The following is a 24,825-nucleotide window of genomic DNA, read 5'->3' as shown; positions in this document are numbered from 1 at the left end:
AGTGGAGGCTAGGTTGCATGGGTATGCAGGTGATTTTGTGTACTCACAAAGCCATGAAAAATCTTTGCCCTGAACAGCAGGGGCAGGAGAGTGAGGACTGGACATGAGAGGTTTTCATTTTCCTGCCCACGTGCTTCCTCACTGCCTCTGCTGTGCACTGCTGCTCTAAGGGCAGTGCTCCGCTCAGGACTGATGACCTCCAGGATGGATGGTCATGAGCGATTTGCTCCTGTGACTCCGGACCAATGCCGAAACTCTTTAGGGACACCTTTAGGGTGTCCTTGTACTGCTTCTTTGGTGTGCCATGAAAGCATACTACATTTAACAGTTTGCCGTAGATTTTCTTTGGCAGGCAAGTATCGGGCATTCTTGAAAGGTGGCTGGCCTGTCTTAGCTGCGTCAGTTTCAGTAGGATGTGGATACGGATACTGGAGATATTGTTTGCATGTATTAGTGCTTTTATGGATATTTTTCTAGTTTGCCAGTTCAGACCTCATTCTCCCTTTTAACTATTACATTTTACACTTGCTGTACAATAATTTTCATGTTACTCACTTTCAGATAAGCATTTTATAGCCAGATACCCCAGAAGTGCTTCCTCTACCCTTACTGGTACATCCTCTAGGTATATTAGGTAACTTAAAGTTTCTCAGAAATATTAACTTGTATGTGGTGCTGCTCAGTTGTGATACTGGACATATAGAACATCTTTAATCACATTCTCTAGGATAGGTGAGCTTTTCCTACATCAAATGTAAAAATAACTGGTTGTATTTTATCAACATCAATGCAAGGCCGTAAGATGTATATTTTCACTACCCTAGGGTTCAGGTTGCATAAGGCTTGCATTTAAAATAATTTCCACTACTGTCTTTTGAATATGCTAATGCTTCAAGAAATAATACACTTTAAGAAAATAGATTCTTAAAGAGGTTAAGGCTAAAGGACCTTTTAGATTAATCTTGTAGTCTGACTTCCTGCAGCACACAATACAACAAATTTCATCCAGTTATCCCTGTAATGGAGCTCAATAATTTGTCTGGCTAAAGTACAATATTAATACAAGCTTATGGTTAATCGTAAGGGAATATATACTAAAGTTTTATAGCTCTTTGTTGACAGCCACAAAAATCAACTTCACTAATGTGTTAAATTTCTGTCATGCAGTTTCCTTTTAGCAAAAAGAGCAGATGAGTTAAAATTGTTTATTAATATGCAATACAGCAATCAAGAGGTAGCTTTTCTCAGTAAAATTCAGAAATGAGGTGACACTGTACTGTTGATTTGTTACTGCCATAAAAAAAAGAGACACTTTATAGAGACCATCGTATAAAAGCACATAAGAACTCTTGTTTTCCCATTATGTTGTCCTCTTCATGTTTGGACTTTAGCCGAAGTCATAAGAATATGCCAAAGAGATGGCAGGAGAACACATGGAGGGAAGGACCTGGAGAGCAGACTAAGTGGATTTCATCTTATCAGATGCTCTGGTCCTTAAAACTTCTCCATTTATCTCAGAACAGCTGAGGTTTGGAGGCCATAACCTGTTTCCGAGGAAGAGCTTGAAAGGATGACACAAAAGACATAAGGGAAGGTGAAACTTTAGTAAGTTTATTCTGACTTTTTTCATACATCAGTTTACATACCATCCCTTAGTATTTAATTTGGCTAGCGCTGTTATGCAATGGGGGACTTTTGGAGCCCTAAATTCTGAAGAAGCCAAAGGATCAAAATGCTTTTTTTCTAGCTGAAATAGAAACACAGTTCTAAGATTTTTCAGTGATTTGGCAAGTGGCATCTTCTCTTACTTAAGCAGCCACCTTGGCATTCTCATTAATTGAATGTACTGGATTTTTTTTTTAAATCAGTGACACATTTTCCTGTCCGTTTCTGCTGTCTTCAGTAAGAAATAAACTAAGATTTTAATGCTTTTACTTAAAAAACTATAACTGTGGAAGAAGAAGAAGAAGAATCAGTTGCACGATAGGTAGAAAAGATGGCTCTTCTGTTATGTAAGTTAGTATTCGCATGCATGCCAGTAGCCAAGGACCAGACTGTGAAAGATGTTCATAGATCACCACTGATTTTACACCTGAATTTCAGTAGCTGTGACTAGTTTTTGAGAAAGTACAATGACCTTTAATTGAAAAACTTAATTTCTTGTGACCAAGCTTCCTAAATTAGTTTACTTGCTGAAATTGCCAGGTGCAGCCTTAAATGATCTTGCTTTCTGCAGTTGTGATGGAAAACATAGTATTATGCAGATGACAAAATGATGCACGATGTTAAACAGAACTATTCAGTAAATAATGGTTTCAGCACCAACACAGCAAGACCATAAAACACTTTCCACTAGGTAAGAAAGACATATTAGGCTACCTGAGAAATGGCAAGTTGATTGTTCCAGTTACTGTTGTACTTCTGTAGTTGTCACTAGTTTTTATTTAAAAAAAAGATATTTGGTCAACACAAGGTGGTAGTATATAAAACTAAGCACAACAAAGAAAATGCAGGCAACTGATTACAAATGCAGTTTATAACATTTGTCTGATGCAACACATTTCCTGGTTACCAATATAGGAAAATATTTGTATAAGGTCACAGAACTCAAATATAAATATTGCTGTTAAGCATATCTGTAAAAGAAGCAAAAAAAAAAAAAAAAAAGCCTTATGGGACTAGACAATGCATGTTACATGACAATTATCTGTTTCATCCAGAAACAGGGTGCTGAAGACATTATTAAAAAATGTTGGGTGGTATTTGCAGGCTCTGTCACAATCAGGGTTAAAGTTCACCTCCAGGATTTGAGGTAGCATAATCCTTTTCCCTAAAAGCAAACAAATACTATCTTTTAAAAATGAGAGATACATAAGAACCTAAATGCCATACTTGGTCAGACCAAGGGCCCATCAGCCCAGTATCCTATCTCTGACAATGACAGATGTGGATGGGCCAGATCCACCCTGCAGGACTCCCCGTATGTCTGAAATCCGGCATTGGGGGAGTGGTGCTACTGCTCCCCTGCTGCCAAATCTCCAGACCCATCAAGAACCCTGGGCTTTGTGCACTGGATCAGCAACCAATCCCAGCACACCGGGCTGGGCAGAGGCACTGCTAGACACCAGGGCCCAATCTTTGTGTGGGGGACAGAGAGGGTGGTACTAGTCCCCAGGACCCAATCCTGGCAGGTGGAAAGGGGGACACCAGTCCCCTAGACCCAATCCCAGTGTGCAGGGGGCAGAAGCAGGCAGTGCCATGCCCTAAGGTCTGATCTAGCCTGCAGAGGGGCCTAGCTCCACTCATCTGTCCCATAGGACCAAAAAGTTGAGCGCTCCTGCTAGAGGAAGACCATTGAACTAGATCTCTCTAGACTGATCTATTCAACACCTTCCCTAGTATCCATCATGTATTAGTTTAGAGATGCCAAAAGAAACATCTCCAACCAATAGCCATAGGCCCATCATCCTAGAATTTACCCAGCCTCTTTTTGAATATGGCTGTCCTATCTACCTCTATCTCCTGTGGCAATGAATTCCTCAAGTTAACAGTGCACTATGCAAAAAAGTACTCTCTCTTGTTAGCTTTAAACCTGTCACCTACTAATTTCAGTGGGTGCCCCCTAGTTCTAGTACACAGGGGATTAAGCCTTACATAGTGGATTAGACCACAGCTGTGTGGTGGATCTGAGAATTTCAGTAGCACCTTGCTGATGGAGCAGGTACCTAACAAGGCAGACAGGTTCATCTTTGAGCATCCAGGCCAAAGTAACCCAACACTAGGGTTACTTTTAGTAACAGATGTTTTTGTTGTCCAGAAGGACCACCACTGCAATAGGCAAGACTGCTCCATGCTACAATAGACAGCTGTGACGCTTCATACACATCTTTCTCTAACTGTTTACATCAAAAAGGAATCAACAATGGCTGAATAGAGACTAGACAGATGCAGGACCAGAACCTAACCTCAACCATTTGCAGCTCCAAAGACATTTATACTTTAATAAAACTACACTGACATCATGGTGCCCCCTCCGCTTAAAACAGAAAAATCTTAAAGACGCAAGAAAGCAAATTCCAGGAATAGATCTGGAAACAGAATCAGTTCAAAACAAGAGAAACATCTTACCATCTCTGGTGGTATCCCACTTAAGCATCAAATCAATGGCATATACTGCTCGCGATGATGTATAGTCACAAATGCCAAATGGTGCAGGTTTAGCTGAAGCAGCTTGGAATAGTTCAGCAAACACCTTAAAGATATCCACCTAGTAACAGGAAAAGTAGTTAGTTGCTCAAAATGCAAGTGCCTGAAAGAATACTTTGAGAAACAAGAAGCATCGTTGCAACACCAACAGATTCCATCTCCACTCTATGGTGTGGCATGAAGCATGGCCCCAGCCCAGCCAAATAGTAGCAGTGGCAACTCTGGCTGGGCCCCCACTCCAGGTCTTTTGGCCACAATGCTCCTGCCAGTGGCATGGTGGCCAGTGCTGCACTGTGCATCAACACTGCCCTGGACATGGAACTGTTTTGTTGAACCTCTGTGGGTCCCTGCAACAAGTTCCTACAGCAGCAGGGGGAAACAGGCAACAGGGTCCTGTTTCTAATGCCCATAAGCAGCAAGTCTGTTTCAAGTTCAACAGACCATGCAAACAAACAATTAACTTTAAACCCTAAAATAACAGTAACACTGGTTGCTTGGCCTTTCCCATTAGTAGTTGCTAACATACTGGACCAATGGGCTTTTGATATGCCGCATGATGTGCATCACCAGAAGGTTTAGTATGGAAGGAAAAACAATAATTTTGGCAAAACACCTTTGCTGGGGTGGGGGGAGATGAACTTCTTGGCTTACTTTTACAGTTGTCCAGGGATATTCAGGATACTGTTTCTCAAAGAGAAGAATAAATTCATCACAGTGTACCTAAAATAATTTAAATGATAATAAATAATTAAATGTTGGGAATCATTTTTCTTTGATTCTCAACAAAAACTGATGATTATTTTTTATATGGGAAAAGGTTGGGTATGAGCTATGGGATTCGAAACATATTTGGCTTAAATTGCAAAATAAATATAGAAACAGCAACTGCTCACTTCAGTCCTTCTTTGCATCTACTCAGGAGCAGAGAGGTGATAAAACTGCTGTATACTATAAATGTGGCACCAGTAATATTGTTTTAATACTTTTAACCATTTTTCCCTACATGGTCATTTTTAATAAAGGTCCAAGAACTGTGCCATCCTCTGTCACTATGTTTCTTGATCTGCTTTCCAGGTAACAGCTGTAGATTTAATGCCTTGAGGTTGCATCTGGTAAGTCCAGAAAAAGGATCTGTTAGCACTCCATGGGACTGAAAAATGTACTTCCCTGTGTCCCTCAAATTGTTCACTTACTTGTTTTAGTGTTACACCAGGAACATAGTTCATGACTGTAAAATGCTTCTCGTAGTCATCCAATTCATCAAGAGAAAATGCTCTAACCAACAGAAGGGAGAGATTCTGTTAATTACACATGGTCACAGAAAGCCAAGACAACTTAAGTCTTTCAGTCCTAGGAAACAATTATTACCGATTTGAGAAGCGCAGCCAAAATACATCATAAACATACAGCTTGAGCGGGTTTACAGATCGCAGCAAAACAACATAGCGAATGTCAAATTTAACCATCCCCACATCTTCCCGCTGAAACAAGACTGGATTTTCAATATACTTAGACACTACCTGAAAGAAAAAAGGAAGAGTAAATGCAACTAAACCTTAAGGAATGAAGAAAATGTTCAGTAGGCAAAGTCAGAAATGCTTATCAGTGGGTTTTGATGATCCAAGATTTTCTATCAGTATATTCGAGTCAGTTTTCTTTTCAACAAGTGAAACGCATAGCTGGTACTAATTCCTTTATTAATAAATTAATCGTTTGCGTGCTCCCTCCTATACTGAAGTCTGTCTGCAGAACTAAAATATTTCCTCGCTCAACACAGCACAAACAGTTGTCATCACACTTCTATTTTATTCACTATTGATACTAAAACTACTTTATATGGCCCAGTCCAACATTTTGTTCCTCCTCAGTTGATCTACATCTTCCCAGTACTCCAAGGAAGTTTTTACCACAAAAAATAATTAAGGCCCTCACTTAAAATGACACCAAGCTCAATGAAACAGTAGATATGCTGGAGGGTAGGGGCAGGATTCAGAAAGATCTAGACAAATTGGAGGACTGGCCCAAAAGAAATCTCACAAGGTTCAACAAGGACAAGTGCAAAGTCCAGCACTTACAACAGAAGTATCCCATGCACCAGTACAGGCTGGGGACCAACTGGCTAAGCAGCAGCTATGCAGAAAAGGACCTGGGGGTTACAGTGGACAGAAGGCTGAATAGGAGCATGATCGGCTGCGTTAGTAGGAATGTTGCCACCAGATCAAGGGAAGTAATCCTTCCCCTTCTGCATTGGTAAGGTCATGTCTGGAGTACTATGTCCAGTTTTTAGCCCCCCGCTACAGAAAGGATGTGGACAAATTGGACAGTCCAGCAGAGGACAACAAAAATGGTGAGGGGGCTGGGGCACATGACTTCATGAGGAGAGGCTTAGAGAACTGGGCTAATTTAGTATGGAGAAGAGAAGACTGAGAGGGGATTTAATAGCAGCCTTCAGCTACCTGAAGGATGTTTCCAGAGGATGAAGCTAGACTGTTTTCAGCAGTAGCAGGTGACAGAACAAGGAGCAATAGTCTCAAGTTGCAGCAAGGGAAGTTTAGGTTAGCTATTAGCAAGAATTCTCTCACTAGGAGGTTAGTAAAGCACTGGAACAGGTTACCCAGACAGGTTGTGGACTCTCCATCCTTGGAGGTTTCGTAGACCCAGCTAGACAAAGCCTTGGCTGGGATGATTTAGTGGGGATGGTCCTGCTTTGAGTAGCAGGTTGGACTAGATGACCTCCTAAGGTCCCTTCCAACCCTAATGCTCTATGATTACTGACTTAGAAACACAGCTGTAAGACTGCTTTTGAAGTAAAGGCTAGGTTACAGGAAAGCCAGTTTTGAATTTTTTCTTAAAAGTTCTTAATAATATGTAAAGTATAGCTGGTTTTAATCAGCTTTATCCTGACCTAAAATAACGTTACAACTCTTAACATGTTTTCACACTGAGATTTGTATTCCAAAAAAATAACAAGGCAATAATATGCTTACGTGACAGTCTGATATAAGCACACACACAACTGGCTCCCATAAAAAAAAGCTGTTATGCACCCGTCCTTGCTGCAACAGGTGCTTTGTATGGTAAGGGAATGAACTAATGATAATAATCAGCCCGAGTGAAGCAGCATTAACCTTCAGCAATTTACAGCTACCACCAGCTGTGTGTGATGTAAGGATTTCACTCTCCATTCTAAGATTTCTTGAGTTACATTAAAGCAGCCACACATTTGTCAGGGCACGGTTTTTGCCTCGAAACAAAAGGCGTGGCCTACCCTACGCAAACTGGAAAATGCTCTAACTCTGTCACAGAAAGCTAAGAGATTTCTATTTTAATTCATCACATTCATCCTCTTAATGCAGGTACTCACTAATCTCTTTTTTCCTATGGGTTTTTTTTGTGTTCTTTGCAAAAATAAAGTTTTCAGATCTCTTTCACTCCCTATACAAAGTTTGTGTTTGCCAACCTTCGGGCTGCTTTCTCTGTGCCTTATGATACTGTTGAGGTTGTTGGTGATATGGGTGTCTAAACTTCTGGCTAAGTTCCAGGGCTTGCATATCCAGTGATTGTCTTCTCCCCTGCAGTAAAAAAGACAAAACAAAATGTAATCAAGGGCACATAATCTCTGGAGAGAAATGCTACTAGCTACATTTCAATCTTCAGGAGTCAGATCCTGCATGCCTCCAGACTTCTGGATCATATTAGACAGTTTCAGGGATTCATACTTAGCTTTTCAGTCACACTTCTACTGTTAAATCCCATGTTCTCACATACACACCATGACTACATCATCCATTTTTGATGTTGTAGGGACAGGGCTCTAAACTATTCTGACCTGGCTGGCAGTTGACTTGAGAAAATTGTAGGTGGATGTTTAAAAAAAATTATAAAAATTAAACACCCACCTACAACTTTATCAAATCCACTGCTCAGAGCTTGTCAAGTTACAGGACAACACAGAGTTCATCTACTATTCATGGATTCAGAGACCTATCTTTCTAATTCAGAAGAGCTCAGCTTTACCCTCTGCTACATAGGGATCTGAAGAGGGGCGCACTCCTTGAAAAGCTCTGGCAAGATAAATTATACTGATCTATGAAGGCATCAGAAAAGAGTTGCTCTGAATAATCACAGGCAGTTGACAGAGGCTAACTAACCATGTAATAATAGCTACAGCAGTAGTCCTAGTTAATGATCTGTTTTAGTTTATATGGGAATAGTTTATTTTGGAAGCTCTCTCTTCCACTCTTCCCACACTGGTTTCACGATCATCTTTCGCAAAATACATAGCATTAGAGGGCCGTGTTCTGAGCCTGTCTTACTTTATTTTTCCTCGTGGCTAGGTCTTTCAGGAACAATATCTTTTGTATGCTGCAGGGAAGCAGGTGAATGAGCCAACTTTTAATAGATGGTAATTTAACTAATCAGGAGGCTGATTCTCAGGTGTGGGTACTTCATACCAGACAGAGGTTATTTACTTTGGTGACCATATGAGATGTTTATTTTTTCCCCTTTGGTAAGAATCAAGAAGTTAGTTATTATCAAGCTCCCCGGACCTCAAAGAGGCTGCAGTAGTGGGAAGAGTTTACAAGCAAGGCAACACAGAATGTATAATGAAAGTCTGATTCAGATTCATTTTGGGATCTCTACAAAGGCTTAAGGTTAGTTCAAACTCTGATCTCTGTTTTCACCTCCACAGGGAAATACAGCATCTTAAGGATGAAAACTGAGGCACAACCACTGCTCTAGTTTTAACTGCTAAAATGAGTCATTGGCATACAGAGAAAAACCTGGCTCCTACTGATTAAAACAGAATATTGCCATTGATTTCAATGGGGCCCAAGATTTTACCTCATGCATTTCAAGGTGAACCACTTACATATTTTGCCATTTGATATATTAAAAATAAAACCCAGGCTTTCCAGATAAAATTCACCCAGAACATAACTTGAGGGCAGCAACACAATTTAATGGCAGCAGATTAGCTGCTTGCTTTTAATTGAAAGAAGGCACTGACCGGTACCCAAAGAAAGACAGTAGGAAAACCTAAGAAACAGGTCTGACCTACCTTCTTTCACGCTGCTGAAAGTAGCTGATAAACTGGGGAAATTCTGTATGAAGATTAAAAGTACGAGGAAGCCATCTTGGCCCATCTGGCCTTCCAACTCTTCTGGATATGGATGCTAGGCAATCCTTGACTGTCAAGAGGTTCTCACATGGAAATTGATTCAACATCACATGGGGTCTTTCTTCACTTAGGCTCCTACAAGATACAGTTCATTTAGAGAAAGTGCACCATGGAACAGGGCTTTTGTGTGACAATAAAAAATTGTACTTGCAGAATAATAGCTGTAACCTGTAATCTTTGAAGTGGGAAAAATTGTAGAGGATGTCAGCATCTCTCTCGTCATCAGTGAACACAAAACGGGGGTGTTTCAAATTGTTGAGGACTTGCTGAATGTCTGTATAAACCCTGGGAGAAAGCAAAAGAAATTTATATGAACGAAGCTTTCAATCTGAGAAGCATTTCCCCACTGGAATTCTATTATCTGAATAGTAAGCACCTATGTTGCTACTAACAAGACTTTTTAATTTGACTTGGAATTTGGGAGGGCAAGTTTTGCACTTGGCCAGTCACAGGCCTTTATACGTTCCCCCCCCCCATACAAAATACGAAGAATCCTGGCCACTGTCTGCATTTCCTCAGCTGCTGCTAAGTGAATTTACATAGACTCACTCTGCAGGGCACTGAGCATCCTTTGTTTTCATAAACAGATCTTTATTTTCTCCAGAATCTGAGGCCATGAATGGATGTTCAGTTTCTACCACGAGAATTACTGTTCTCCCAGTAAAAACCAAAAATGTACAGATTTTCAAAGTTTTTTTCTCTTGGAACAAAAATTGCTCTTCCAAGAGGAATAAAAAAGAGCTCACAACAACCAGATAGAAATTACTTCTCAGAGAGTTTTTCCTGGGAGACTAAACATCTGTACACTTTCCCCCAGCTTAACGTTTCTTGGAAACAAGCAGAGATGGGGAAAAAGGCTTCTGTGCCTTCCAGAGACAGGTTTCACCATAGTTTGGAGAAGGAATGGGTGGCAGCTGCCCCCACCTATCTTGTAGACCAGGAGTAGAAGGGAGGAATAGTCACCACCAGCTCCTCATACTGGAGTTCCTTTGCCATACTGTTCCTTCTGCTCAGTTGCCAGGCACCTAGGACTGAGCACAGGGAGTGGTGCTGTCCCTCGTCTGCTTAGCTAAGTGGTAAGGGCAGTGATTTGAAAGCTGGAAGCCAGAAGCCAGGCTTGGAGAGTTTTTTCCTGAGCCTGGCTCCAATTTCACTGACTTCCCCTGCCTGCCCCTCACGGCTGCTCAGCTCAGTGACTGAGTGTCAGAGGCAGTGATTTAATAGTTGGCAGAACTGGGAGCCAAGCTTGGGAAGCTCTCTCCAGGGTTGCAAAGCCCCTGCCCACTCCTCACTTTGGAGTCCCAGGTGTATGGAATGGGCAGGGGCTTTACTCTCTCCACTCCATACCTGGGTAACTGGGAGCTGAGCAAAGGGAGCAGTGCTGCAAGACCCCTGCCTGCTTCTCACACCAGAGTCATCAGGAATGGGAGGACTGGAGTAGCTCATGCCTTCTTCAGACTGGGATCACTCTGGTGTGGGGAAGGCACATGGAGCAGGAGAGAGGGGGCAGTTGCAGACTGAACATCTGTACTATTCCTTCTCTTGGAATTGTTTCTAATAGTGGAAAATTGTTTCTAGCAGTGGAAAATAGCAGAGACAGGCTATATACTTGATTTTGTGCCATCTCTTCTACCATCAGTCAAATCAGATGACATACCATCTTAAAGGGAGATGTAACCTTTAGGATAATCCGGTCTCTTATTCAGATCATTAATGCAAGGGAAAAATATAGCTTCTGGCTATACACAGACATCATTCTTGGACCGGGATCAGCTGTGCTGGGATTTATCGCAGCACAGCTGATCCATTTTACTGGGCGACGCAGACACTGCAGTGCAATATACATATCCAGGCAATCCCTCCTGAGGGATTCTTAGGGAGTTCCTCTGCCAGCAGGAAAACCTGGACAGGCACTCAAGGGGCTTCATGGGCATTCCTGCAGAAGAACTCCCAGGGTGTGCAAGATCAGCCCCAGGAAGACCTGGGAACACCTGTCCCAGGCAGCTACAGTGTGCGGGTAGCTCAAGGCTGCCCATGCTTTCCTGCCATAAAGGAAACATTTGCTGCAAAAAAAACAGAACAAGTGTTTGCCACCTACTGTCATGGCTCCAATTTTGGGTATCTGTGGCGTGACAAAAAGTATGGACATCTGTCTGCTTGAGCTTTGTGCCATCATAAATGTTTTAATGGCGCAAGGAGAGCAGCTGGCCTCAGCCATAGCTCATACCTCAGAAGAGTCTTCATTATATGTCACTTCCTAAATGTCATTTTATCAGGATGATCTCCCTTTGCTCAGCTCCCAGTTACCCAGGTACGGAGTGGACAGAGTAAAACCCCCGCCCATTCCATGCACCTGGCACTCAAATCACACAGACAGGGGACAGCACCACTCCCTGCGCTCAGTCCTGGTATCTGGCAACTGAACACGAAGCAATTTAAGGCATTTCATTTGTAGATACTTACTTGAAAATTTTATTCTCATCATAAACTGGTGGACTTATTGCCACAGGCAGTTTCTCCTTGTTTTCATTTAAAATAGCCTAAAAAAATAAATAATAAGTATATTATTAGGTAAGATAAATCACTTTCAGACTTTACAGTCTTAGAAGGGAAATGAACAGTAATTTAGTTGCCAAACTGAATAACATTTTTAAGTATATGAAGAAAGTATTGACAGAAATGAAAAGGAAACCATTAAAAGGCTATTAAAAAAAAAAGAAAAAAGGTACTTCTAGCAAGCGAGAGGGGAAAAAAAGAGTTAAAATAACAATTATCCTTTAAATATTCATAACAGTGCTTTATTAATACTGGCACATGAAAGTTGACCCGGGGAATAAACATTCCTTTCTTCCTTCCAACCCAAAGATTAAAATAAAAGATTTGCGTCCAGTTAAAAACAAGAGTTCCCCTCCATATTGGGCGAATCACATTGTTTAGAAGATCAATGTAGGTTTCCCCAAGTATGTTAATAATATACATGTTATAACAGAAGTGTCTTCTGTGGAAAACAAATACATGATCTAGTTTAACAACATCATGTATGGTTTGAAGTACACCAAACTGACTCAGCAGCCAAAGAATCAATAGCTTTGTTAGCCTAACTGCTCCAATAGGAGGTACTTTTATTACGGACTTAGTTAAATTATGGGAGAATTAGGCCAAAACCAAGTGCTTTTGAAAATCCCATTCTCCACGTCTTTGGTATTTTTAAATTGGAAACAAATTGTCACTTTTTGCTAGAGTAGCATAATCCAGCACAGACACAGATTCCTAATCCTTAAAATTGCTGTGGCTGGAGATTTAGTTATACATAACTGAAATGGGGGAATTTAAGGCAGATCCTAGCCACCTTTCTCCACAAGATGCTGGACCACAGAAATACAGACTGATCCTTTTCACTACAGAAGGAGAAAACAGCCATTACTTTTAAATGCAGAGTATTATGTGTTAAAAATTATTCAGGCACTGTTACAGAAATCAAATAATTTATTTTTAATATATCCTATTTTAACTTATAATTTTCGGAGACATTTTCTAGGGAGAAGCTAAAATAGCAGAACATAAGTAGTGATAGTTGCCTGGTGTTTCTGCGATAAGCAAGTTTGTGGTTCTGGAAAAATCGTTAACGTTTTCACTAGAAAATCAAATTTAAAAAGGGAAACTAGTCAAAGAAAGTATATTTCAGGAAAAAATATTTTTGCTGGTTTTTACACGCTTGGAGGGAAGCATTGGTAAAAGAAGATGAAATATAAATTTCACTAACCACCCTCTCTTTCCTCTTTTCCTGCTATCCTTCTCTGTCTTTTGATTTTAAGGCAGAAGGCAGGGTAGAGATGCATCCGAGAGACTAAATCACAGATGCACATGCTTATGCGAGCCTGAGCTCACTTCACCAGATGTATTTTGTATTTAAATCACTATTTTTGAGAGCCTCTCTGCATGATCTTTCACAGCCTCTGATGAAGTGAGCTGTGGCTTATGAGAGTTTAGGCCTCTCTGATTCAGTTAGTCTGCAAGGTGTACCTCTATCTTGCTGTCTACAAATGCTTATTAGTTGTATACAAATTATTTTATTTATCAACTTATAGAAAGTGTGGATTCAATGGCTTATAAAACAACGTTAGAAAAAATATTGGATCAAATGTTCCACCAATTCCTTAAAGTTGTGAGATGAAATGAATAATTAAGTTGTAAATACGATCTTGTTCCTTACAGAAAGATTAATCATTTTGTGTATTTCAGTTTTAACTAGAATGTTTGTAACAATCAACACACATGGAATGATCTGGCCTGAAGCTGCCTCTAGCATCTGACTTGAAACCCAGCTGTTAATATACTCAGTTTGTATGGAATTCGGTATGGAATCCATACAACACTGGGTTGAAAAGTAAAATATAGCTGAAAGGCTTCTCCAGAACACTCATTACTTCTGTTATAATAGAAAAAGGCATCCGTCTTACATACTGGGTCTGGAATGGTGTAGCATGAAACCAGCATGTTCATTTCTTGATCACATCTCTGCTATTGAAAAATGTAATTATTATGTAAAAAAATCATTAAAACCTATGTGACAATCAAAAACTGAAAAGTAGAAGTAGAGATTTTTCAGACATTTCCCCAGCAGGAGAGAGAGATCATCTAAACCAAAGAAGCACAGATATTTTGACAATATCTTTATTTGGATCAACTGCATAGTTGGGAAAAATGTGACGCAAGTGTTTGGGCACAAGCTGTCTTACATCTCTCAGTTGGTCCAATAAAAGATATCACAAAAAATATCCTTTCCTCTCATACACTTCCTGGACTATCATGCTACAACATCACTCCAGTCCTACTAAAAGACTCATTAAGATTATACCTGGTAGTGATCTTCAGAAGGCTCTGGGGTAGAATAGTTGACATCCAATACTTCAGCAGGTGCCCATGGCAACAACATGCATTTCCTGATCAAGCGATCTGTTTCCCCATAGGCATAGTCCCGTGTCACTTCATCTGCAACAGAATATAAAAGTGATTCTTGTCAGACAGTTTCTATCAGTAATCCTCTTTGCACCCTACAAAACCTACGACCAAAATTACGTTATTTACATGACAAGTGCAACGATTTTAAGTTTATATACTCCCACCAACACTGCTCCCTGCATGTGTAAGCATTAAGATGGTCTTTAGTTAAAACTTTTCCTCTCCAGAGGATCCATCCCCAACTCTTTCAATACATGGGCTATACTGAAGATTCCTACATTAGGGTTGCATGAATGTTTAAATGATTTTGCAGTGTCAACACTTTCATTTTCCAAGTCATTTCTCATTAGATGACAGGCTAAAATCAAAGAGAGCGTCTTAATCCTTGGTTTCTACAACTGCAGTGAATTTATTTGGCTAAATGAGGACCTTCATCTTACCTTCTCATATTTAGGAAGACTCAGGACACCACAAAAATAAGTTATATTTGTACCTTATGCCATTTAAAAATATATCCAAATAACCTTTTTAAACTACCTGAAATGTTCTGAGGTTTTCTTTTTAAGGAAAACCCCCCCACTTAAATTAACTGTGACAAAGGCTTACAAAAGTTTGGCTTCAGTTGACTTTTTGTATAAAAAACAAGTGACTGACACACATACATACACACACTCACCTCCAGTTTCAAGGTCTCTTAAAGGCCAGAGAACAGTGTAAGCAATTTGTTGAGACATATAAAATAAAGGTGCTGTTGCAAAGGTGGGCTCATCTGAATGCTGAATTCGGGATCCAAATTCATCCATAATATACCAGACAGGAACCTTCTCCTCTGCAGTCTACAAATTAAAAAAATTATCACAAAATAATGCTCAAAATATGCACATGACACTACAATAAGAATCCTGTAAGACAGGTGGCACTAACCATGCACACTAAAGCCGTTCTTCTGTGTTCCAATTCAAATAAGAGTTAAAGTTTTCTTTACAGGAACATAGAAACTCACTATGAAAGTTAGGATAAATTTTACTGAGTAGAAAGGCTTATATACCACTTCATCAGTAGATTGTCAAGTACTTTGCAAAATACCCATTATTTCCATTTTACAGATGGGGAAACTGAAGCATGGAGGTAAAATGTCTCAACTGAAGTTATACAGGCAGATCAGGGCCAGAGTTGGTAAGGGAACTCAAGTCCCTGTCTGAAGCATTACCCTGTAGACCACAGTAACTCCCAGAAGAGTAACTTTAAAAATACGCTTGAAGAGAAGAGTTCTTCAATAATCCCTTCTACAGCGTTAGCTCCCAGCAGTTTCAGGATACATTTAATACAGTTAGGGAACAAAACACAACTTACTGATAAAAAGTTCACTTAATGCATGGTTGTTTGCACAACTGCCCTGACTTCTTCCTTTGTTAAGAGACTGCTTATTGTCTTGTGTATTTAAAGCTATGGGAAAAAGTGTAAGAAAGGGAAACAAGACTCCTCACCCTCCTCATTCCTCTCCCTGGTAGCATGTTCTTCTTTGGGTTAAGAGGGAAACTTTGTGGGCAACCCTGTTAAAAGACTTAGCTTGTCACTGCTCTTTTGCATTTCAAGGTACTCCCTCCTATGAAGAGCGGTGCATTTTAAATACCTCTGAACGGAGCATTTCCCACAAGAGAGACATGGAAAACTAAGACCAGCTTATTGGAACCAGGACCCTGAAGTGCACCATAATATTCTTGATTAGAAGAGTCATTTTAAAGCCTTACCCCCTGAGATAGCTGGTAGGTTTGGTTGTATTTCCACATCTCCTGCAACACTTGCTTGATACTTCCTTCATCCGGGACTTCTCCATGAAAATCTACTCCCATAAGGTTTGCCATTCGGTGAAGCAGACCAGGAACTTGCAGCAGCTGCTGGCGTGCATGTTCCACACGGTAGGTCCAGGCATGGTCAATAAGAAAAATGCTTAGAGAGAGAAATTTCAGTAACATTACAGCAATACGCCTCTTGTATACATGTGTACAAAGTACAATGCTTCTGTACAGAAAAGACTGCTTTTTTGTAGAAGGTATAACAGCCAAACTGTTATTTTCGTTCAAAATGAGTTCTGTGCTGATGGTGCAGAAAGCCCAACTAGGAAGTCCTGCTTTTAGCAAGTGGACTGCACAGTCGCTCCTATTTCTTCAAAAGACATGGTGAATAGTTGAGATGCTGAAAGAATCATTTCCACTTGGCCATCCTGATTTTCCTTTGGACACACTGATGTGGTCCCCATCAATAAATAAGGTTAGCAGTGCTCACCTTCCACTAAACATGTGAAAAGGTGGTCATGTTTCAGGTACTGAGACTTGGTATCTTAAAAAAAAACCAAAACGCTTATTACAATGCAACTGATGAAGCAATATAACCATCCCCACTAGTTTCACAGATGACCTTAAAAACTACAGAGGGAGAGGCAGCATTAACACAAGTCTCTCTCTTTTAATATACAGATTTAGACTGAGATTTTCTAAACTGCTCAGTTGTCAATGCCCAAGTACCATTAGATTTAAAGTGAATACGGTGCCTAAATCTCCCAGGCAGTTTCAGTTCTGCTCTGATTTTATCTAAAAAATTCCAAAACTGGAAGCCCCCTTTCCTGACCAGTAATGTCCTATTTTCAGCTACAGGAAACTCATAGGAAAGAGAGAACAATTTGATTTAATCAGAAAATATCCCCCCCGCCCGCCCCAAGATGGTTATATCGTCTCACAGATCAGGTCTGATTTCTTTCACTGCCCTAAATTGCCTTTTCTTCCAAAAAAGAAAGAACACATCACTAAGCTTATCATATACTCACATTCATGATTATTGCAACATCGCAGTTGCCCAGAACAACAACAAATAACAGCCCTTTAGCTTCTTCTAAAGGTAAATAGCATTTCACCTTCATGATATAATTAGGGTTCAAACCAGATTTACAATTGTATGGGTGTTCTAGCTCAGCTTCATTCATGCACACTTGATCAAACTGATAATTTAAACTTCAAATCACTCACATGATTTGGAAGTGAGATTTTAGCTTTATGGGCAGAAGTGAGACTGATTTACAGTCCCTGCTTGAGAAACAGCTCCAAGTCCCTCTGGCAATAAATAAGAACTTTAGCTACAAGGCTGCTTTACTAAAAAGGGTGATTTTTAAAAAAGAATCTTTCTCTGCTGAAGACTGAAGCTTTGAGAACTGAACAGTCTTGGTTTTGAAATCACTTCTGGTGAGGGAAGGAACTCAATAGAGTAATATTGCTGTGTTCCCTTTCATAACCTATAAAAACCCTGTAAGACAGCTCATTTATTAGAAGTCTAAACAGACAAGTTTTATACAAACTGTAACTGTTTTAAAACATTTTCTGAAGTGGTTAGTAGGGAGCAATGTTTGAAAGTAAATAAATTATTTGTCAGATACATTTCTTACGTATGATAAATCAGCTTCTTTTGAAGGACACTAGTAAAAGATTTTTGTTTAGATTTGTTTTCTTTTTTCTTAAGACAGTCAGATCGTATAAACAGATAGCCCTGTTCACCAATTATTACTATATTTTCTTGCAGGTAACAGCTCCAGATATATTATGAAGCTTGTTTTTGAAAAACGTTAAGGAAAAAAAAAAATCTTTGCAGAGAAACTGAGTAGCAACAGCTGGGAAGACAAGCCTGCTCCCAGTCCTGCATGCCAGGTCTGTCCTGGGGGCCAGGTCAGAGGGCCAAGCACCATGTCTTGGCCCATGCACCAGTTCCAAAGATACATGCCCCCCAAGTCCAGAAATATGTGAGCAGGGGGAAACAGAGCAACATTAAATTACCATCACTCCCCTAATGCCAAATTTCCAGACCCATGGGGATTTCTGTATTTCTTGCACGTAATGTACATCCCAATTTCCACAAGCTGGTTTTGGAGGAAAGGGTGCATGTTATATGCAATAAAAGACAATAGAAGTAGCATTCAAACAATATATCTGGACTGTCAAAAAGCATCTTTGAATCGGTCAGTCATCTCCATGCACCAAATGGCGTAAGTTTGTGAACTGCTGAAGAAGTGATTGTCTGCAATCAAAGCAATCTAAGTTTCTGACGATAACAATAATGGGTAACATCTCTCCCCTTCCTCCCCTGACCCTTCCATCTAGAACACACTATTGAAACAATCTGCCTCAAGACAAACCTTTAAGCACTATGACAGGGTAGTTCAAATCTCCAAATCTAGGCATTCCTTGGATTCTCTGGAAAGACTATTAAGTGATAAGGCTACTGTACATCTACTACTAGGGAACTAAACTGAACCAAGGACACCAACTAGCTATCCAACAACATGGCAGGATTTGACCTAGCGTTCTAACACTAATAATCCCATTTCCTATTCTTAAATCATTCATTCTACCTTTTCCTTCAAGCCTCAGTTTGTCAACACTCATTTCTTCATTTTGAAAAGATGGCACAGATACTGTACAACCTCATTAGAACAAGCACTCATGGGACCTGGAAAAAAGTTTATTAGAAGAGGGTGTGTACTATACCTGGCACAGTCCATCTACTGAATCATAATGATGAAGGAAGAAAAAAAAAAATCAGGTCCTGCTGTTGGGATTATTAAAACCAGGGGGTTGTTATAAATTGAGTTTGTTGTAAGGATTTCATAGGCATTAGAGCTGGAAGGGACCTCGCAAGATCATAGGGTCTAGCCCTCTGCTCAAGGAGCAGGAAGTCAGCAGGGGTCAAATGATCCCAGCAAGATAGGCATCTGAGTATTTTTGAAAGTATCTAGAGTGGGTGCTTGCACCACCTCTGGGGGAAGCCAAACACCATCTGTAAAATGAGCCCAGTAACATATGGGCTCATCACCTTTCTGAAACAGACAATTACTCTTCTTTCAGTAAAGTGGTGGAGGTTACTGAAGAGAAGCTAAGTACACAAGTTTCAGAACAAATGAAATACAGGTAAACTCTGAAACCAGAACCTACCTATTGGGATTTGATGCTTGAAGCCCGTTCTCATTTGTCACAATAACTTTGAAACAAGGTTCATTTCCAGGATTTGGTTTCTTTTTCAATTCTTCTTCCACTTCTTCATCACCCTCTTCTTCTTCTTCCACCTCCTCTACTTGCATAATCCCAAAAAACTCACCAGCATCAAACACCTAAGATTGGAAGCACCATATAATTAAGAGTGTCTAGTTGACATGCTAGCCAGAAGTTACCTGAAACACGCAGTCCATTGTTTAAAGGTGCTGGCTACTTAAGTCTGACTTGTGATCTGACAGGCTTCTGGCATTTGGCAAGGAACAGATGGATGGATTATAATACTGATTCTTGCTTCTTTTTTTTATTGCTGATTTATTTGGTTGAGAAATTTCACCTGTTAATGAAGGCAGAAAACTACTTCTAGTCCTTCAATTTATCATCTCACACACTCTTTTAAAACTGAAAAGCAGGGGGCCTTTATAGAACTGTACTTAAAAATCAATGCAATTTGTTTCCCAGTCTCCGGATTACAATGAAGCACTCTGGAGTTCAAACAAGAGTCCAGAAATAGGAAAAAGGCCTTCTGCAGGGTTTCTCTTTCCAAGAAAAATCATTTTGCATCATGGCCCTTTACCCAATGAAACACATAGTCAATCATCCCTGGATGTTCAGAAAGATTTCATACACTGCAGAAGGTGAAAACCATCACTGTCTACCACCATACTGAAAGATTTCAAGGGCTTGTTTTTAACCTTCCTTATCTTACTATGAACTTTCTGTATCATAATTTATAGTTTAGATCAGAGGTGTCAAACTCTATAAACTTCTCTCCCATCTACACTCTCTCTGCCAGATCTGGATCATGGAGTACCTCCCCTGCTGCCAGCAAACATTCCCCATGGGGCTCCATACCTGGGAATTTGGTGGCAAGCCCCACCACCATTCATGCCACCCAGAATTTTTGGCCCCTTCTGGGAAGCTAACAGGCCAGGAGAAATAGATCCATGGGCCAGAACTGCCCCACAAGCTGTGGTTGACACCCCTGGCAAATTAAGTATGTTACTAGATCAACTGGAGCCGGATACTATTAGATCTGAACCTCTAAAACTAATGGAAGAGTCTAAATAAAGCAACTTTTACAGTTTCAAGGCCAATGTATGTTTTTAAAAAGGAAAAAAAAGCTCCCTCAAATTTGAAATCTTATTAGCACCAAAGCAGTTATTTGGTTATTTCTCTAAGCCACTTACGTCAGACAGGATCAGACACACCATTATCTCTCCGGTGTTGTTTGAAAGTGCATTAGAATGACTTTCATAAATATTTTCTTGTCTTAAATCTTTCTGGAAAAAAATGACACTTGGAAATGTAACCTGAAGAATTATTGGTTTAACATGTCAAGTTGGGGTAGGTCAAACCCCCAAAAGTCATGCTAATACAGGCTATTATTTCTAGACAATTAACAGCTTGCTATCTCAGGGATTTTATTTCCAGTAATGAGTTTTCCTTTGTACTTCTTGAGGGAGTGTACTTCAGGATAATTATTTCTGCTAATTCTCTTAGTTTATTTCCTCAGCTCTGTAACTAAGTCCCTGTGAAGTAACACTAGCTAGCAATCACTATTCCATTTGGAATACTAGGTGATGTTAGAAAAATGGGAAGCTAAAATGGAGGTGGGGGGTGGGGGGAGAGAAGCAAAGGGGTGGAAATGTTTATTTTAGGTTTAGCTGCAGCCTATCACCATAGGAGCTGAACATCTTCCATGTAAAAATCAAGAGAAACTACCAGTCCTTGGACTCCAGGGAGTTGTGAACATGTCCATTCCTGGGGACAAGTCTGCTTGGGGTACAGATTTTTTGTTTGGGTGTAGGAAAGTTGTCAGTGACGGGTTCACTAAAAAGACATGAGAGTTGGGGTGAGAAGGACTCTATTTTAAAAGCAGTATTACAGAAAAATATTCACTTTATTGGGAATCAATTTGCTATTATACAGGCTTGTCCAACATACAGCCCGCGGGTCGCCATGCAGCCCGCCAAGCCATTTTCTGAGGCCTGCAGTGCTGCGATGGGAAACAAAAATAAACACTGTATACTTTCGTTCCCACCCCTTGTCCTTCCCCCAACCCTTCAGCAGCTTCCTAATGGCTGCTGAAGGGCTGGGGAAGGGACAAGGTTCCCACACGCACCGCGCCAGCTTGATGTTGCCAACATGGTGTGTGTGGGAAGAGGAGTAGCCATTTGCCACTCGGGACAGGATGAGCCCAGCCGGAGCAGCAGGGGCTCAGCTGCACCTTCCCCTGCCTGCACTAGTCAGTCCCGAGCGGCACACGGCTCCACTGTTGCTTCTGCTGGCCGGTGCCGACCCGGGCGGGTCCGTCCCATCTGGAGCAGCATGCAGCTGAAGCTGGTTTCCCATGTGCTACTAGGGATGGGAGGAGCCCAACCGGGTCTGCACCCGCCAGCAGAAGTAGCAGTGGAGCCATGTGCCGCTTGGGACTGACCGGTGCAGGCAGGGGGAAAATGCAGCTCACCCCTGCTGCTCTGGCCAGACTCGCCCTGTCCTGTCATGGGCTATATGTTGGACAAGCCTGTATAATAGCAAATCAATTACCAATAAAGTGAATATTTTTCTGTAATACTGCTTCTAAAATAAGAGTCCTTCTCACCCCAACTCTCATGTCTTTTTAGTGAACCCGTCACTGACAACTTTTCCACAGAACAACAAACAGAGCAGGGGCAGTCTACTCAGCATCACTTGCCTCCTCTTTGGTGCTCCGGATTTAAATGGGTCACAATTGCTGCCAAATTGGCTGACAAGCCAAAGTTGCTACTAATTTAGCAGCAGCCGCCATGACAGGGTTAAGCCTCTAGCTCTGGGCTGCTATCCTGAACCCCTTACAAAAAGTCTACATGCATGATTGCAAAGGGTTTCAAAAGAAAGGATGTTAGAGTTATTTATTGTAGGGAAAAAGCATGATATATTTTCCTAGTGTTTTTAAAACAGCAGAACAGTTTTGGCTAATCTGAAGCAAACAAGCAAGTAAGAATACAGACCAACAACCATCCTTGAATTAGATAACCAGAATGGGAATTTTAACCCTAAGAAGTTAACATTTAGCAACCAAAACGGGCTGAACACAGCAGAGAAAAATATTACACAAACTAGGATGCATTTCAGCCATGCACTGCCAGCCTTTATGTACCACAAATACTTAACACTCCTTTTGTCTCAAAGTGCTGAAGGCTACATGATGCATCCATGGCTCAGAGCTCTTTAAAACCCAAGATACCCTAACACCACTTATCATCAGGTTTCAGACAGCCCCCACAACTTTGCAGGAAGGGCAACCTAACAGCAATCCTGATGCATTTGTAGGATTGTTTCTCCAGCCCCTATTTTGGAAAAGGCAGCACCATACAAGAAAACCTGCTCTCATTTGTATGATCTAATTCATGACACCCAGCCTTTTCTAAGGAGGGAAGGACACGCCTGACTTAAAGCGCATCCTCAGGTGTGGCATTAAGATCCCACGTGGGGGGCAACACCTTCATTTTCATCCTGCCAGGGCCTCTCTGCAACAAGAACTCAGGCACCGCACAGCAGGACCCGTGCGCAACCCATGCCTTGATTTCCTCTCCAAACAGGCTCCTTGGCGCCGGACACACCTCCCCCGGCTCATGGCACTGAAGCCCAGGCAGCCCTGCCAGCGGCCCCACAAACTCGCTGCCCCTCCCCTGAATCCAAGCCCAACCTGCATGGACCCAAAGGAACTGAGAGGCAGAGCCTGCAGGAGGAAAATGTCACCCCAGCCAAGACACCGCCCCTCCCGGTTTGCACAAAGCAGGCAGCCTCGTGGCTCTGCAAAACCCTAGCGAAGCTGAAGCGGGAGGCCGGGCCGCTGCCCGCGGGACGCACCTCGGCCTCCAGCTTGCAGCGCAGGCTGTCCCAGTAGCGCGCGGGCACCCCCGAGGCGCGCAGCGCCGGGCCGTGCAGAGCAGCAAAGGTGCCGGGCTCCGCCGCGCGCTCCCCCTCCATCGCGGCACCACCTCCGGCGGCGGCCAGCCCCAGCACAGCAAGGCATGCTGGGAGGGGACGAGCCTTAAAGGGAAAGGCTGCTTGCTGGCTCTGCCCGGAGCAGACAGCTCTGCCCCTCAGGGTTTCCTGCCAAATTGGCTCCCCTTCCCTCAGTGCGGGAGGCTGCGCCTGCCTGAACATGGAGCAGCCCCGGGCGCAGGGCGCAGCCTTTCTCCTGAGGGTTGGTTCCTCGTTCCCAGCTCCCTCTTCAAAGCGAGAGTCTCCCTCTGCCTGAAGAAGGATGCTTGTTTCCCAAAGCTTGCAAAGAACTTTTTTCTAACTGCTCAGTTGGTCTAAGAAAATAGATCACATCTGCTCCATACCCCAAGAGATGGCATCTACCCAAAGAATCTTGCTTGCTTCTTCAAGAGTTAGAAGATGGGGTGACCCGAGAGGATTGTGCCCCATAATCCCAGCCTGATCTCAGCTCGAGTCAGGGCTCCGTACTTTCTACATGATATGTTTTTACACTGGTATTAGTAAATATCTTTGGATGAAATCCTAACCCTAGCATGTCTTTAGCAAAGAATTAGACGAGCCAAACAGTTAGAAGGTGGGGTGACCTGAAAAGGATTCTGCCCCATAATCCCAATTTAATCTCAGCCAGATTCAGGGCTAATAAGTACCTGCTACATGATGCTTTTTTTTTTTTACATTGGTATTAGTAAACATACATTTTTGGATGAAATTCCAACTGTTTGGCATGTTGAATTCATTTTTAACAACCTTTCATTGTGTAGAGGTTCACTTTGAAAAAGGAACCAGGAACCAATTTCAGCCTCATTGCTGGGAGTAGTTGGCCATCACTCCAGCTGCTTGGTTGGCCCCCCAAGATGTCTCCCTCCTTGGCACTGGACTCAGAGCCAGAGCTCTCTGCCCATGGGGAAAAGAAAAAAAAAATGCTGGGAGGCATCTGTGGAAAAGGCAGGGCTGGGTTCCCAGCACTCAAGAATGTTTGACTGCCTCAGAGCTGGGTTTGAGACAGGAGGCATGAGTGGCTCCAGGATTTGGAGAAGCAGGGATGTACATGCTGAGGTGCATCATCACACCTAACCCAACACATAGTTCTCTCCACATAAAAAGGAAACTAGAAACTTTATGGATAGATGAGAAGCACAGTCCAATAGTTTTCATTCATAAAATCATAGCAAAGGAGGGACCTCAGGAGGTCATCTAGTCCAACCCCCTGCTCAAAGCAGGACCTGCCCCAGCTAGATCATCCCAGCCAAGGCATTGTCTATCAGGGTCTAAAAACCTCTAAGGATGGAGATTCCAATCCTGGGTAGCAGAATCTCTACACTTAGAGGTTTTTAAGTCCTGGGTAACTGTACAGAGGGATGCTTAGTAAAACATCTGTATTATGTCATCCAAGACTAAAGCAAAATCCAAATAGGATGTCATTGGAATGAGTTAAGAAACACTCTGCAG

At 41.7% G+C, this 24,825-nt stretch overlaps 1 protein-coding gene across 1 annotated transcript; it reads right to left on the bottom strand.

Moving 5' to 3' along the window:
- Window positions 1-1,862: 1,862 nt before the first annotated feature.
- Window positions 1,863-23,395, bottom strand: TTLL12 (tubulin tyrosine ligase like 12). The gene is made up of 14 exons (XM_019544349.1): window positions 23,239-23,395; window positions 19,327-19,502; window positions 16,102-16,300; window positions 15,027-15,186; window positions 14,247-14,380; window positions 11,852-11,928; window positions 9,557-9,673; window positions 9,269-9,463; window positions 7,667-7,778; window positions 5,575-5,726; window positions 5,400-5,481; window positions 4,858-4,926; window positions 4,129-4,267; window positions 1,863-2,830 (listed from the first exon to the last, which is right to left on the bottom strand). The coding sequence occupies exons 1-14, from the start codon at window positions 23,356-23,358 to the stop codon at window positions 2,679-2,681; spliced, it is 1,884 nt and encodes a 627-aa protein (XP_019399894.1). The 5' UTR covers window positions 23,359-23,395; the 3' UTR covers window positions 1,863-2,678.
- Between the last annotated feature and the right edge of the window lie 1,430 nt (window positions 23,396-24,825).

Source organism: Crocodylus porosus, unplaced genomic scaffold, assembly GCF_001723895.1.
Source record: "Crocodylus porosus isolate Cpor-Errol unplaced genomic scaffold, CroPor_comp1, whole genome shotgun sequence".
Taxonomy (NCBI): domain Eukaryota; kingdom Metazoa; phylum Chordata; order Crocodylia; family Crocodylidae; genus Crocodylus; species Crocodylus porosus.
Note: the sequence above shows the minus strand (reverse complement) of the source record. Positions and strands in the feature narration are given on the sequence as shown.